This window comes from Diabrotica virgifera, chromosome 9 (assembly GCF_917563875.1).
Source record: "Diabrotica virgifera virgifera chromosome 9, PGI_DIABVI_V3a".
NCBI lineage: Eukaryota > Metazoa > Arthropoda > Insecta > Coleoptera > Chrysomelidae > Diabrotica > Diabrotica virgifera.
The window spans coordinates 202,057,422-202,073,644 of record NC_065451.1 but is presented as its reverse complement, the minus strand read 5'-3'; the positions used below and the strand labels follow the sequence as shown (position 1 = coordinate 202,073,644).

Below are 16,223 nucleotides of genomic sequence, written 5' to 3'. Positions count from 1 at the left end.
CACCTCGTTTGCGGATAATTGCACCATTCAAAATTTCATTTGCGGAGTTTCCGTTTTCGAGATATAAGCAAATCAAAAGTGGAGATTTCGGCGCAGCGCTAAAAATAAATGTCGATTTTCAGGGTATAAAATGCCGTAAAGTCACTAAATAACCATATCAAAAAATTGCACCTCGTTTGCGGATTATGAATAAACTGGTTTTAATTGAAAATTGTGAAAATTGAAAATGTTATAAAGGAAAAACGATTTTAATGTTGGTTGCCTATACTGTAGTGCAAAGGAATGCCAGAATAATTTTCACTTTTGGTAAACCTAAACTGTAAGGCTAAAAGTAGTATGTACCATAGTCAAAATAACTCCTCCTGACTTAAAGGTAATCCCTCCTTTGAAATTTCATTTGCGGATATTCCATTTTTAAGTTATATCAAAATGAAATTTCTCGAGACAGCGCCAAAGTATATATTTCCATTATCGGGATATTTATTAAAAGCTGTAAAAATAACAATAACTATATCATTTAATTTCTTCTGGTTTGAGGATTACGAATAGACCTGGTTTAAACTAAAAATCATAAAGCTTAAAAATTTTCCGAAGAAAAAAATTTTCCATTTTGGTGGTCCTAAACTGTATTTGCAAAAGTATTATCTGTATTGTAATGTATATCTAAAATGACTGTTTCTGACGTAAGAAAATCCCTCCATTCGAAATTTCATTTGCGGATTTTCCGTTTTCGAGATATAACCAAATAAAAAGTTGAGATTTCGAATAAATTTTCATTTTCTGGGTATAATCACCTAATTGCTCCTCGTTTGCGCATTATAAATAAACTGGCTTTAATTGAAAATAATAAAAATTAGAGGTTTTTTTGGAGGTTAAGTACAAGTAAACATTACAAAAATGAGCTCTACAGAAAAATTTTGTTTTTTCTGCAAAAAAAAGGTAGTTCATGCTGTAATGTGCAGTATTTGTAAGGGAAATTATTTTCACGAGAGTTGTGCAGAAAAATCTGGAGCAATGAAAGGAAATACAATCAAATGTGGTAAATGTGCAAAAAGTGAGGTTAAGTCGGATGAAGTCGATTTTTCTTCAAACAAATCAAAGGAAATCTCAGAGTTTCAAAAGTTATTTCAGAAAATGGAAGAATCTATGGAATTCCTGAGCAGCAAATTTGATACTCTTACAGTGGAAAATCAAAATGCATTACGGGAATTGCGAGATATGAAAAGAGAAAATATCCAATTAAAAACCAAAGTTAGCCAGCTGGAAAAAAGAATCTGTGAACTAGAAATCAAAGAATTTTCCTGTAACCTAGAGATTCACGGAACTCAAATCAAAAATGAAGATCCCAAAGAAGTTCTAATGGAAATTGCTAATGATCTTTTATCATGTAATTTTAATAGTCAAGATGTGTCAGACTGCTTCAAACAAGAAACCAAAAATGGAGCAATAATTGTTGCAAAGATGAGATCACGTGATATAAAAACTAAGTTTATCAAAGCACGAAAAAATCGTAAAATGGAATCTAATATGCTGAGTTGCAACAAAAACAAAGAGAATACTTCAAAGATCTATATAAACGAGCAGCTCACCTTTACAAACAGAAACTTGTTTAACATTGCGTACAAATTAAAAAAGGAAAGGAAATACAAATACTGTTGGACAAAAAATGGTAGGGTATATGTAAAAAAATCTGATGATTCTGAGCCAATTTACATTCACAATGAGGATATTATCAAAACTCTTTAATATTATTTGTGTGAACATTATAGTAAAAATGGAAAATACGTTAGTAAAATGGATAATGATTGTAAATTGCAAATAAAATTTAAACTGGATAAAGTACAGTGTGATAATAGTACTGAGTTTAACATACTCTACCTGAATGCTCAGTCTTTGAGAAATAAGATATTGAACTTTGAAACGTTAGTTGTTAAGTTAAATATGCCAGATTTAATTGTAGTGGCCGAACATTGGCTGAGAGTGGGTGAAGAAACATATTTTAATGTGAATGGTTATAGTTCAGTTTTTGTTTGTAGGGATAAAGAAGGTGGTGGTGTAGGGTTATTTGTTAAAAGCTGTTACGAGTACTCAGAAGTCTACAGATATAATAAAAAGTGTTCAATGTTATTTTTACAGATCGATAGAAGTATTATAGTGGGTGGAGTATATCGACCTCAAGATTTCTACTGCAATGAACTTTTTGATGCACTGGATACAGCACTAAACATATTTGTGAATAAAAAAATTCCAGTTTGGATACTAGGTGACTTTAACATAGACCTTATTCAAGAGAGTATCCCACAAAAATTAGTTTGTCAAACAATTGTGTCCAACGGTTTTAGTATATTAAATAAAACTAACCCTACCAGAATCACCAATCATTCGGCTACATGTATTGATTATGTGATGACAAACACTTTAAACTTTGATGCAACGTTATATATAGTAGATGAAGGTTTCGGTGATCATCAACTGCAGCTATTAAAGGTAAAAAACACATCATTTATAACCACTGACAAGTATTATACAGTAACAACTTTAAACAAACTGAAATTCAAAAATGAAATATACAGCTTGCAAAATCAGATTTGGAATGAACCTGATTCTTTATGTGATGAAATATTACGTGTTTATTTAAATAATCTTAATACAAAAACAATTAAAAATCGATTTCGACAAAAAAGTGCACCATGGTTTAATGTCACATTACATAACCTTGTTTTAAAAAGAGATTTTCATTATAGAAGGCATAGACAATTCCCTAATAGTAAGTTCTTACAAGATGTTTATAAGTCTGTGCAAAATGAACTACTGAAAGCAGTAGGCAAAGCAAAAAAAGACTATTTCACGAATAAATTATCCGATGCACAAGGCAATAGTAAAAAATTATGGGCAACTATCAATCACCTTATTCATAATGCCGAAAATACAAAAAAAACAATAACAATACATGAACTACACTATCAGAACTCGATATATAATAAATCTGAGGAGCTATCAAACCAATTAAACAAATATTTTTCACAAGTAGGAAAATCTCTGTCAAAAAACATAACACCTTCAACAAGCACTCCAATAAATGTATCACCAAAAGATTATATATTTGAATGGCAACAAGTCTTAGAAATTAATGTTCAAGAGGTTGTAAGAAAACTAAAAAAAGGCAAATCTCCTGGCTGGGATGGCTTTGGTGTTGATATTATCAGGGAGTTTGAAGAGGAGCTTCTACCGATTATAACTAAATTAGTTAACCTTTCTCTTGTCACTGGAACAATCCCGAGCTCTATGAAAATGGCAATAGTGATACCACTTTATAAGGGAGGAGACTCAAAACAGCCAGGAAGTTATCGGCCAATATCTCTCTTAACAGCTATGTCAAAGATATTAGAATCATGTGTAAATCTTCAAATCGTAAACTTCTTGAATACAACTGGTGCCTGGTTTAATCGACAATATGGTTTCAGACATAATTCCAGCACAGTGTCAGCAGCTGCCGATTTGATTACAGATATATATAGTAACTTAGACAAAGGATTAAGCTGTGTATTTGTATCACTAGATTTACAAAAAGCTTTTGATACAGTTAACCATGAGTTACTTATCTCAGTGCTTGAACAATATGGTATAACTGGTATATCCTTAGTATGGCTCAGGGATTATTTGACTGGCAGAATACAAAAAGTGCTCTGTAATAATGTACTTAGTACAGCAGAAGACATCACATGTGGAGTTCCTCAAGGGTCTATATTGGGACCAACATTGTTCCTTATTTATATAAACTCCATCTCCAATCTGCCTTTAAAATCAACGCTATTTTTATATGCTGATGATACGGGACTCTTGTATGCAGACAAAGATCCCAAAAAGCTAGAATATGTTGTAGAAAAAGATCTGACAGATATAGATGACTGGCTCAGATACCACAAGCTCTCACTCAATATGAATAAATGTAGTTACACAATAATTTCAAATATTGAAGAACACAGAGAGCTACAGTTAAATTTTGGAAAATTCAAATTCGTTAAAAAAAATGTTACCAAATACCTTGGCTTACACATAGATAATCGACTAACATGGGAACAGCATATATTGAACACGTGTCAAAAAATAGCTCCAGCAGTGGGTATGCTTGGAAGAATTGCTAAATTTATAAGTATCCCACAGCGTAAAATGATCTATCACTCTTTAATAAATTCACATTTGTCATATCTAACTATTGTTTGGGGTAATACAAATCAAAAACAGCTACATCCTCTCATGGTGTTACAGAACAAGGCTGTGAAATATATATTTCAACTGTCAAGACTTCATCCAACTGACGACCTGTACTATCAGAGAGGAATTCTAAACATTGAGTCGCTATACATTTTACAAGTTTGTATATTCATTCATCAAATTAAGCTTTCTCAAACACTTACAAATATTACTCTAAGACGTATAGAAGATGTGCATGACCATAATACCAGACAGGGAGGTAGTTTTCAAACCGTAAGAATGCGAACTACTGGTGCACAAAGAAGTATATACTCAAGTGGTCTGATTTTGTATAATAAGTTACCCACAAAGATCAAAGACTGCAGGCTAGAAAGATTTAAAACTGAATTAAAAGAGTTACTTCTTACTAACTACTACAACAGATAGCTTTAATTGAATATAATTTTATAACAATTTAATAATAAATAATAATTTAATCATTTACTTTAATACAATTTCTTTAATGAATCTATATAGGAAAACTTAACCTTCAGTGTAAAGTAGTCTAAAAAGTTTTATGTTATGTAATCTGTTACCATTATATTTATGTTTATTATGTTACCACAAAACCAGCATAGCTACGGCTCTTGGTTTTTTAATGTATTTTTTTTTTGTATATTGTTATTACGTATTTTAATAAATGGAATAAAAAAAAAAAAAAAAAAAAAAAAAATTGAAAATTTTATAAAGAAAAACGATATTAATGTCGGTTGTGGTTGCCTACACTGTAGGAGCAAAGGCAAAGGAATAGTAGTGATGTTGATTATAGTTACTTTCGAGGATTCGTTACAAATCGTTACTTTTGTATAAAGTAATCATTTACAAAATAAAAATGTGTACCATTTTTATTCAGTTACAATGCGAAGGCAAAACAATCTTACTTTTTAATTAGAATACGGAGTGCAATCCAGCTCTCTGAATCGAGATTTTCGATTCTTATAGGAATCTCATCGGAGAGAGCTTAGGCTGGTTCTCCATATCCTAACTGACCAGCACCGAGAGCTTTTCCAACACATTGCAACTGAAACAAATAGGGTAGGTGACTAGCGTCATCTGGCAATTGAAAGATGAAGTTTTTCAATCCTAATAGCAACATTAATAATATTGAAAAACATTAAAAATATTACTAAAAGATTTTTAAATTGAAAACTTATTGGTCCACTTCCCTGGTGACACCTCCAAGGCTTCTACAATATGCAAGCCAAATGGATGCTGCTTTGAAAACAAAGGGAAGGAATTCTACACTATGCAATTCACATCCCCGTCTGCAGCTTGGTAAAGTTCCAACGGAAAATGCACCTAGTTACTCTACGGAGTAATACGACTATAAAGTAAAAATGTATACCATTTTCATTCAGTTGCAATGCGAAGGCAAAACAATCTTACTTTTCAATTAGAATACGGAATGCAATCCAGCTCTCTGAATTGCGATTTTCGATTCTTATTGGAATCTCATCGGAGAGAGCGTAGGCTTGTTCTCCATATCCTAACTGACCAGCACCGAGAGCTTTTCCCACACATTGCAACTGAAACAAATAGGGTAGGTGACTAGCGTCATCTGGCAATTGAAAGATGAAGTTTTTCAATCCTAATAGCAACATTAATAATATTGAAAATATTAAAAATATTACTAAAAGATTTTTAAATTGAAAAACTTATTGGTACATTTTCCTGGTGACACCTCCATCCATCCATCCATCCAATGGCACTACAGCCCAAATTGAGCCTTGGCCTCCTTCAACAAGCTTCTCCAATCATTTCGATTTACCGCTGTTCTTTTCCATGAACGCGTTCCCAGGAAGTTCCTGGCATCCTCATCGACTTCGTCTTCCCATCTCTTTTTAGGTCTTCCAACAGGTCTTTTTCCCTGCATTCTTGCATTTAGCAATTTTCTGGGGATTCAATTCTCATGCATGCGGACCACGTGCCCTGCCCACCGTAATCTCTGCAGTTTAGTGTATTGTGCTAGAGTTGGTTCGCTATATTGCTAGTATATTTCTCTATTATACCTAATTCGCAAGTTGTTATTTTCACTTATTGGGCCCAGTATACTACGGTATATTTTTCTTTCAAACACATCTAATGCATTGGCAGATTTCTGTGTCACCACCCATGTTTCGCAGCCATAACTTACTATGGGCCTGATTATTGTTTTATACAGTACGTAAATCGTTCGGCTGGACATAGGGATTATACGTTGAGAGAATTGTGGCAACTGCGCTAACCTGTGTTAGTTGAAGCTTCTGTTCGAGTACGAGTTTTTGGTGCAATGGAGCTGTAAGAACGAATAGAATGAGTGAATTTTGAAGCAAGGCTGTCCATAAATAAATCGAAAACAAAGTTTATGATTAATGAGATAATAATTTTACTTTAATTTTTAGAATATTTATTTTTAAAAACTAATTTCAAAACTAAACAATTTTCCCATTCCCTTAGAACAAAAATATTTAGCTACTACATTGTCATATTTTGACGTTTATTTGTGTCAGAGTTGTCAATTTTAAGGTTAATGCCTCTTAATACTAACAAATATATTGTCGTCGAGAGAGCTTAGTTGCCACACTTGTCTCAATATAATACAATGTATGTATTTATGTATCTAAATATGTACAATGTATGTTCCCTATGTCCAGCTGAACGATTTACGTACTGTATACCCGGAGTTTTGTTTTCCGGTATACGTCTCGCGATTTGAATATGTGGCCCATCGCGAAATAGGCTTTATTTGCCAGCACAAGCCTTCTATTTATTTCCGGTTCTTCATTGCTTGCAACCAGATCCATTCCTAGGTACGTGAATCTATTCATATGTTGTATATCGTCAATAAAGTGTTGTTGCGCTGGTCTATTTGATCTGGTTTGTATGAGTAGTTTTGTTTTATTTGTATTTATTGCTAGCCCTACTGCTTCTGCACTCTGTTTCAACTCAACGTAGGTTTCTTCCGCTACATTTATTGTTCTGCTCATTATGTTTATATCATCTGCGTATGCTGCTAATTGGGTAGATTTGTTTGTCTTCTTCTTAACGTGCCCTATCAAGTCCCCTTGACGTTGGCGATTAACATGGCGAAACTGTCTCTGTCTCGAGCTATTCTAAATAGGTGTTCTGCTTTCTTTATTCCTGTCCACTCCCGGATATTCTTCAACCAAGAGGCCTGCTTTCTACCAATTCCTCTGCGTCCTTCGATTTTACCCATCATAATAAGTTGAAGAATATTATACCGGTCTCCCCTTACTACGTGTCCAAAATAGGCCATCTTTCTATATTTGATGTTATCAAGCAGCTCGCGGGTAGCATTTGCTCTCTTAAGGACTGCCACATTTGTCAGCATAGCCGTCCATGGTATTTTTAGAATACGTCCGTGCAGCCACATTTCAAAGGCCTCCAAACGGTTAATGGTGGATATTTTTAATGTCCATGCTTCGACACCATACAAGAGGACTGACCAAATGTAGCATTTAAGTTTTTAAGTATGTTATTTCCTCTCACCGTCAACCGTCTAATTACATATTCAAGAACAAGATTAAAAAGCGTTGGAGCCAGTCCGTCGCCTTGTTTCAGTCCTTGCGTTATCGTAAACGCATCAGTGATCTGTCCTTGAATACATACCTGTGCTTCTGTTTCTGTCATTGTCATTTGCACTAGTCGTATTAATTTTGATGGTATGCTAAATTCTTCCAATATATTAGGTAGAATTGTTCTATCTATTGAATCATAGGCTTCTTTAAAATCTACAAAGAGATTGGGTGCGTTCGGACGACCACAGCGGCTGGACAGCTGAGCTAGCAATAGTTGTCAGACGTAACCGCTGGAAGTCAGCCGCTGAGAGATTTACTAAGCTTTCCCTATCACGACTGGATACAACCACTCAGCCGATTTCTGCTGACAGTCAGCCGCTATGGTCGTCCGAACGCACCCATTGTAAACGTCCATGTCATATTCCCATGTTTTGGCTAGTATTTGTTTAACTGTAAATAGTTGGTCAATGGTAGATCTATTTTGCCTAAACCCTGCTTGATATTCCCCGATGATTTTTTCCGTGAGAGGTTGAAGTCTTCGATTAAGGATGTTTGTGAATATTTTGTATCCCGAACAAAGTAAAGAGATGCCTCTATAATTCTGACACAACAGTTTGTCTCCTTTTTTATGAATAGGGCAGATTATACTTTTCTTCCATTGTTGGGGGATTTCTTCTTCTATCCATATCTCTCGTATTAGCTGGTACATCTGTTGTGTCAAATTCCTTCCTCCTTGCTTGAGTAGTTCTGCCGGTATTTTATCTATTCCCGGTGCTTTATGGCTTTTTTGTATGTGGATTGCCGTTTGGACCTCCTCTAGCTTTGGGGGTCTAGTTAATTCATTTTCTTCTCCATCTTCCCCAGTTCTTGTTGTTGTACCTCCTGCCATGTCTGCTGCTGCCTCTGTTGTTGTAATGGTGGTTGTGCCCCTTTGTTTAATACTTCCTTAAAATATGTCATCCAGGTTATCTTAATTTCGTCCATATCGCTAATGATTTCACCCTTCTTATTTTTGCAGAGGCTAGTCTTCGGTTTGTATCCCTGTCTTAAATGTTTGATAAGTTGGTATGAACTAAGTGTTTATCGTTTCCTTAAACTCCCTTTCTATATTTAGTATCCGTTGGTTTTCGTACTTTCTCTTTTTCTGCCTGCACAGTTTATCTGCTCTTCGTCTTTTGTTCTCAAATTCTGTTTTTCTCTCTCTAGTACGTCTGAGTATGTAATTCTTATGTGCTTTATTTCTTTCCTGTATAGCTTGTTTGCATTCTTCATCGAACCATGTTTCTTCTCTCCGTTGTGTCTTTGTTCCTAGGATTTCTTTCGCTGTGTTTAGTATGATACTGCTTATGGTGTTCCATTGATTTTCTATTGTGGAGTCTGCTCTGTTTTCTTCTAGTAATTTTTCATCCACTGTTCTCTCAAATCTTTCTTGTATCTCAGGGACTTTTAGGTTATCTAAGGTTAGTTTTTCTTGTTTTGGATATTTTTCCTTTACCTTTCGACTGATTTTGCATCTAAACCGTGTCTGCACTAGTAGATGGTCTGAGTCACAGCTTGCGCCACGTCTGCTTTTTACATCTAATATACTCGTCGCCATTCTTTTTTCAGTCAGTATATGCTCTATTTGATTTATTGTGTTTCCCTATGTTTCCCTATTACCCCTATGTACTCTTCTTCTTTTCCGATCTTGGCGTTTGTGTCGCCTATCACCATTTTAATGTCGTTTCTTGGTATTGAGTCATAGATTCGTTCTAGATCTTGATAAAAGGCTACCTTAGTGTCTTCTTCCTGTTCATTTGTGGGACAGTGCACATTTATAAGGGTTATGTTAAAGAAATGCGTTTTTATCCTAAGCTTGCAGATTCTTTCATTGATGGCTTGAAAATCTGTTATCAGGTGCTTCATTTTATTATCTACGATAAAGGCTACTCCAAATTCTTTATTTCCTTCATCTTTACCGCTATACAGTATAGTGTGTGTTTTAGTGTCCCGGCTACGTTTTCCCAACCATTTAGTTTCTTGTACTGCAGTGATTCCTATTTTATATCTTTTCAGTTCGTGTAGAAGGATCCTCTGTGCTCCTGGTCTATTTAGCGTTCTGACATTCCATGTTCCCAGCATAAATTCCATATTCCGTTGCCAAAGTCGTCGTCTTGATATCCGTCCATTCCGAGGCCTATCTGAAGGTTTCGTAGTAGTACTTTTTTACAAGAATAGGTTACTGGCCTATCGCCCAACCCCCTTTTCGGAGGACCATTTCTCCCTTCCTCGTCAGCCCTTACCCTACTTTCCACTGGGGTTGGTTACCCAATCTCCGGTAAGGTTGCTCAGGTTCTCCAGGGTTCACCCGTCTGGTGACACCTCCAAGGCTTCTACAATTTGCAAGCCAAATGGATGCTGCAGTGAAGACAAAGGGAAGAAATTCTACACTATGCAATTCACATCCCCGTCTGCAGCTTGATAAAGTTCCAACGAAAAATGCACCTAGTTACTCTACGGAGTAATACGACTATAAAATAAAAATGTATACCATTTTTATTTAGTTGCAATGCGAAGGCAAAACAATCTTACTTTTCTTACTTCATCTTTTAATTGCCAGATGACGCTAGTCACCTACCCTATTTGTTTCAGTTGCAATGTATGGGAAAGCCCTCGGTGCTGGTCAGTTAGGATATGGATAACAAGCCTACGCTCTCTCCGATGATATTCCAATAAGAATCGAAAATCGCGATTCAGAGAGCTGGATTGCACTCCGTATTCTAATTGAAAAGTAAGATTGTTTTGCCTTCGCATTGCAACTGAAAATGGTATACATTTTTATTTAATACGCTCTGAGCTTCGCTGGTGTCGCTCCTAGCGGATTACTAATGCAACTTTTACCGGTAATTTTTAAATTTATTATTTAATTGTTATCGCTTAATTCTTACAACACAAAAAGTAATTAAATTGTAATCGATTTTTTAAAGATTTTGCTAACCATTTTAACGTTCTATTAATGAAATATTAATTTCTTACTTCGGATACTTTCACAATTATCGTGTAGATGGCGCTCAGATTAATTTATAATTACATATTACAAAATATTAAAAAAACTTAAAATTCAGTATTTAAAACGTAAGTATATTTAAGGTAAAAATATACACCAGAGCTTTGACCAACTAATATTATTTCCTATTAATGTTTTTAATTTCAATGTTTTAAATTAATCACTTTGACATTTATGTCAAATTTCCGGTAAAGGTTTACATACTTGTCACTACTGGCGCTCGCGACTTTTTAATTATCCCCTCTACCTACGAGCTCACAGCGTATAGTCGTATTACTCCGTAGAGTAACTAGGTGCATTTTCCGTTGGAACTTTATACCAAGCTGCAGACGGGGATGTGAATTGCATAGTGTAGAATTCCTTCCCTTTGTCTTCACTGCAGCATCCATTTGGCTTGCAAATTGTAGAAGTCTTGGAGGTGTCACCAGGAAAATGTACCAATAAGTTTTTCAATTTAAAAATCTTTTAGTAATATTTTTAATATTTTCAATATTATTAATGTTGCTATTAGGATTGAAAAACTTCATCTTTCAATTGCCAGAAGTCCCCTACCCTATTTGTTTCAGTTGCAATGTGTGGGAAAAGCTCTCGGTAGCTGGATTGCACTCCGTATTCTAATTGAAAAGTAAGATTGTTTTGCCTTCGCATTGTAACTGAATAAAAATGGTATACATTTTTATTTTGTAAATGATTATTTTATACAAAAGTAACGATTTGTAACGAATCCTTGAAAGTAACTATAATCAACATCACTACTATTCCTTTGCCTGTGCCCCTACAGTGTAGGCAACCACAACCGACATGAATATCGTTTTTCTTTATAAAATTTTCAATTTTTATTATTTTCAATTAAAGCCAGTTTATTTATAATCCGCAAACGAGGAGCAATTAGGTGATATGGTCATTTAGCAATTTTACGGCTTTTTATACCCAGAAAATGAAAATTTATTTGAAATCTTTTATTTAGTTATATCTCGAAAACGGAAAATCCGCAAATGAAATTTCGAATGGAGGGATTATCCTCAAATCAGGAGGAATTATTTTAGATATGGTGGATAATACTTTTGCTAATACAGTTTAGGCCCACCAAAATGGAAATATTTTTTCTTCGGAAAATTCTTAATTTTTATGATTTTTAGTTAAAAGTTAAAAATTTTAGTTTAGTAAAAAGGTATACTCATAATCCTCAAACGAGGAGGAATTAAAAGATATGATTATTTAGTGCTTTTATAGCTTTTGATATTTACAAAAAGGAAATAAACACTTTGGTGCGGCGCCGAAAATTTTTATTTTTTATAACTCTAAAACGGAAAATCCGCAAATTAAATTTCGAATGGAGGGATTTTCTTACGTCAGAAGCAATTATTTTAGATATACATTACAATACAGATAATACTTTTGCAAATACAGTTTAGGACCACCAAAATGGAAAATTTTTTTCTTCGGAAAATTTTTAAGCTTTATGATTTTTAGTTTAAACCAGGTCTATTCGTAATCCTCAAACCAGAAGAAATTAATTGATATAGTTATTGTTATTTTTACAGCTTTTGATAAATATCCCGATAATGTAAATATATACTTTGGCGCTGTCCCGAGAAATTTCATTTTGATATAACTTAAAAATGGAATATCCGCAAATGAAATTTCAGAGGAGGGATTACCTTTAAGTCAGGAGGAGTTATTTTGACTATGGTACATACTACTTTTAGCCTTACAGTTTAGGTTTACCAAAAGTGAAAATTATTCTGGCATTCCTTTGCCCCTACAGTATAGGCAACCAACATTAAAATCGTTTTTCCTTTATAACATTTTTAATTTTCACAATTTTCAATTAAAACCAGTTTATTCATAATCCGCAAACGAGGTGCAATTTTTTGATATGGTTATTTAGTGACTTTACGGCATTTTATACCCTGAAAATTGACATTGATTTTTAGCGCTGCGCCGAAATCTCCACTTTTGATTTGCTTATATCTCGAAAACGGAAACTCCGCAAATGAAATTTTGAATGGTGCAATTATCCGCAAACGAGGTGCAATTTTTTGAGTTATGGTAGAAATCAAAATAACGACTTTGAAAAAACCGTTTCGCTAACTTTATGACGCTTTGTTCGTTATCAACTTCACAGTTTTGTCAGTTGTCACTTCAATTTCAAAATACCCCTGTAGAGAGCGTGTCTGCACGAAGGCTTGGGAGAAAGTGGGAAAGGAGTAAGAACGGAGCGATTTAACGAGTATTATAAATCTATGGATTTAACTAATGCATCCAGGCTTAAGAGGCTACAGTCAAATACTATAGATATAGACTGTAATACATACAACTCTTGAAATTTCAAATTACCTTTGAGGAAACAAAAAAATAGCGCCATCTAGAGGTCTTGCGGTGATAACCAGAGCAATCTAACCTTACATTTATAAAATTGCTTTATTATTGTTTTTGTATAAGTGTTTGAACTATTTTTATTTTAATTTAATTCAGCAAAATTAGCTCGTTATTCAAAAATTAATAAAATTAAATTTGAATGTTTACGTCAAATTTTACGTTGTCAAAACGTAGTTTCACCGCAAGCCGACAACCGCAGCACCGTGGCGCTAGTGGCAACGTGCTTCCAGATTTCTGTGGGAATTGGATGTATTACAGATACAGTCAATAGTATTTGCTACAGTAGCGATCAACAGGTAGCAACAAACGCGGTCCAAGATTGTGGCTGTAATTTTGAATATTTTGCACACATATTAGTAATATAATAAAGAATGGCGATACAGAGCCCAATTTGAGAAATATATTAGTATGTGGAAATTACTCTGTAATGAAATACAATATTAAAAAACGAGCCTGTACCGCCATTAAGAACAAAAAAAATACACTTTCTTCAAATAAACTTTTTTATCCCATAACTAGATTTTGTGTCATTTTGGACCTATGTACTAAAATTTTTATTTCTAACAAGAAATCGAACATATTTTATAACTATAATAATATATAACTCTCATAATAACTAATTAGGCAACATAGAGAAATTGTCACTGTCATTTTGACAAACCTGCGTCAGATTTTCTCTTATCTGTTTTGTTATCTTTATCGATATCTGTTCAGTGCAGTAGTGTATTATTTTAAGAATTCGTTATTGTTGTTTCATAGGAAAGTAGTGTTTATTTATAGTTAATTTATTATCTTTGGTGTAATAGAACTAAGTTGTTGGCCTATTTGAAAAAATAGATTATTGTTAATTGTGAGTTTTAGTTATTCGCTCTGAGCGTTAACAAAGTGTCAAAGCAAAATCGACCGACCTGCTCATGGTGGCGGTTTTTTGAAATTTTATCAGGACGCTTTGTGTATGTTTAAATAAGACATTTAAAAAAAATGCCGTGTCACGCTAGTGATATTATGTATTAATATAAACAGAAAATAAAAACGCACTTAATCTGATATAAATTCTTCTATTTCCAATATTGATTATGAGTTTGATTTTGTATACATAACCTCACTATCGCAGTTTATGTCAATAAATCTTTATTAACGAAAAAGAAAATATTTTTGTTGCACTATAAATTACAGTATAAATTAATAACTAATGAATTCTAACAATTGTATTCGGTTATTATCACTACAAAATAAAATATTCAAGTTTAACAAAATAATCCCATAAGACTCAATGTTAAAACGTCCTGACAAAATCTGGCAGCGTGTCACGTGACTGTAAGTAGAGGGGAGACGCACGGAGCCAATATGTAGGGGTGATTCCATTTCAAATCACTCAATTTTAAAGCAAAAAAATTTTTTGGATCTCCGATTTGTCTGAAAATTGGTATATATCTTCTGCGGGACGTAAAAATAAGATATTTAAGGTCAAAAAACCTCTTCTTCTTTTTTTCTCAAAATGTTATTTTATGCGATTTCACAGTGATTTGGTTTTTATTTAAACAAATTTTCATTTTCTATCGTGAAGTATCAATGAAAAACAATATTTTAATAGAAGAGACTCAAAAATGTCATTATAACAAGTTACTTTGATTCATAACAAGTTTTTGATCAAAATTTATAGTGTAGAAAACGTTAAAATACCGTTTTTTACATTTTTCTCCATTCCCAAAATACATCATAATCGATTTGGCTGAAAATTTGCCCAAAGATAGCCAAAACATAGGACTTATAAGTGGTGAGAAGGATTTGAATTATATTACAATACCTACCAAAAAAGTTACATGCAATATCATAGTCAAAAATATAGGCGTCTACTGTAAGTACAATTAACTCGGAAAATATCGACTTCACGACAAAAATTGTTAAAAAGAAATTGTAGTAATTGTAAATACGATTTATTTGTAACAATTACGGTTCCAACATTTTTGTCGAAAAGTTAAAAATGGCGGAAATATTGAGCAAAACAGGGTCTCCTTTAAAATCAAGATAGCGGCTAACGTAATGGAGGAATTCATTCGTGATTTTAAATTTAGGCTACTATTGACTCCCCTAAAGATTAGAAAAATAAAATTATGGGCAGCTCGGCGTGCAAGGTCAAATGCTATCCCGACTGGACTATAATATACTTTTGAGTCTGATATTACTCCATGTAACTTTTTTGGTATTGTAATGTAACTCAAATCCTTTTAACCACTTAAAGTCCTATGTTTTGGCTATTTTTGGGCAAATTTTCAGCCAAATCGAAGATGATGTATTTTGGGAATGAAGGAAAATGTAAAAAACGATATTTTAACGTTTTCTACACTATAAAATTTGATCAAAATCTTGTTTTGAATCAAAATAACTTGTTATATTGACATATAATGACATTTTTGAGTCTCTTCTATTAAAATATTATGTTTTTCATTCATACTTTACGATAGAAAATGCAAATTTGTTTAAATAAACACTAAATCAATGTAAAATCGCATAAAATATCATTTTGAGAAAAAAAGAAGTAGATTTTTTGACCTTAAATATCTTATTTTACGTCCCGCAGAAGCTATATACCAATTTTCAGGCAAATCGGAGGTCCAAAATTATTTTTTACCTGAGTGATTTGCCATGGAATGTACCGTAGATAGGTAAGTATATTTTACGTAAAAATATTTCGAATTCTAATGTGAGTTCTGAAGCTATTTTCTTGTGCCATTTTTACAATTTTAACTATTTACAATGGGAAATAAGCCACAATAGAGAGTTATCAAGTAAAATTCTATCCATCCGTTATTTTGACACGTAAACGCTATTTTTTTACGGTATAAGTTTTAACGTATATGTAATTTTAGAGTTATCAAGTGGTTGAATTTCTGCTTCACGTTAATAGTTGGCAGCTGTCAGTCAACTTTCGTATTTGACAGCAAAATAATTAAATTTGTTTAAATTTTTTTCTGTTTTTGTTTTCTTTCACCCAAGATACATATTTTGTAATTTTGACTTGT

The 16,223-nt window shown here is 33.5% G+C and overlaps 1 protein-coding gene across 1 annotated transcript; it reads left to right on the top strand.

The window, feature by feature from the left end:
• Window positions 1–954: 954 nt before the first annotated feature.
• LOC126891609 (uncharacterized) lies at window positions 955–1,746 on the top strand. Its single transcript, XM_050660791.1, has one exon. It carries the CDS (start codon window positions 955–957, stop codon window positions 1,744–1,746), a length of 792 nt encoding a protein of 263 aa, XP_050516748.1.
• The last annotated feature ends 14,477 nt before the right edge of the window (window positions 1,747–16,223 follow it).

Coding starts and splice junctions, on each gene's coding strand:
- LOC126891609 (XM_050660791.1), top strand. CDS start 955: ATGTGCAGTATTTGTAAGGGAAATTATTTTCACGAGAGTTGTGCAGAA.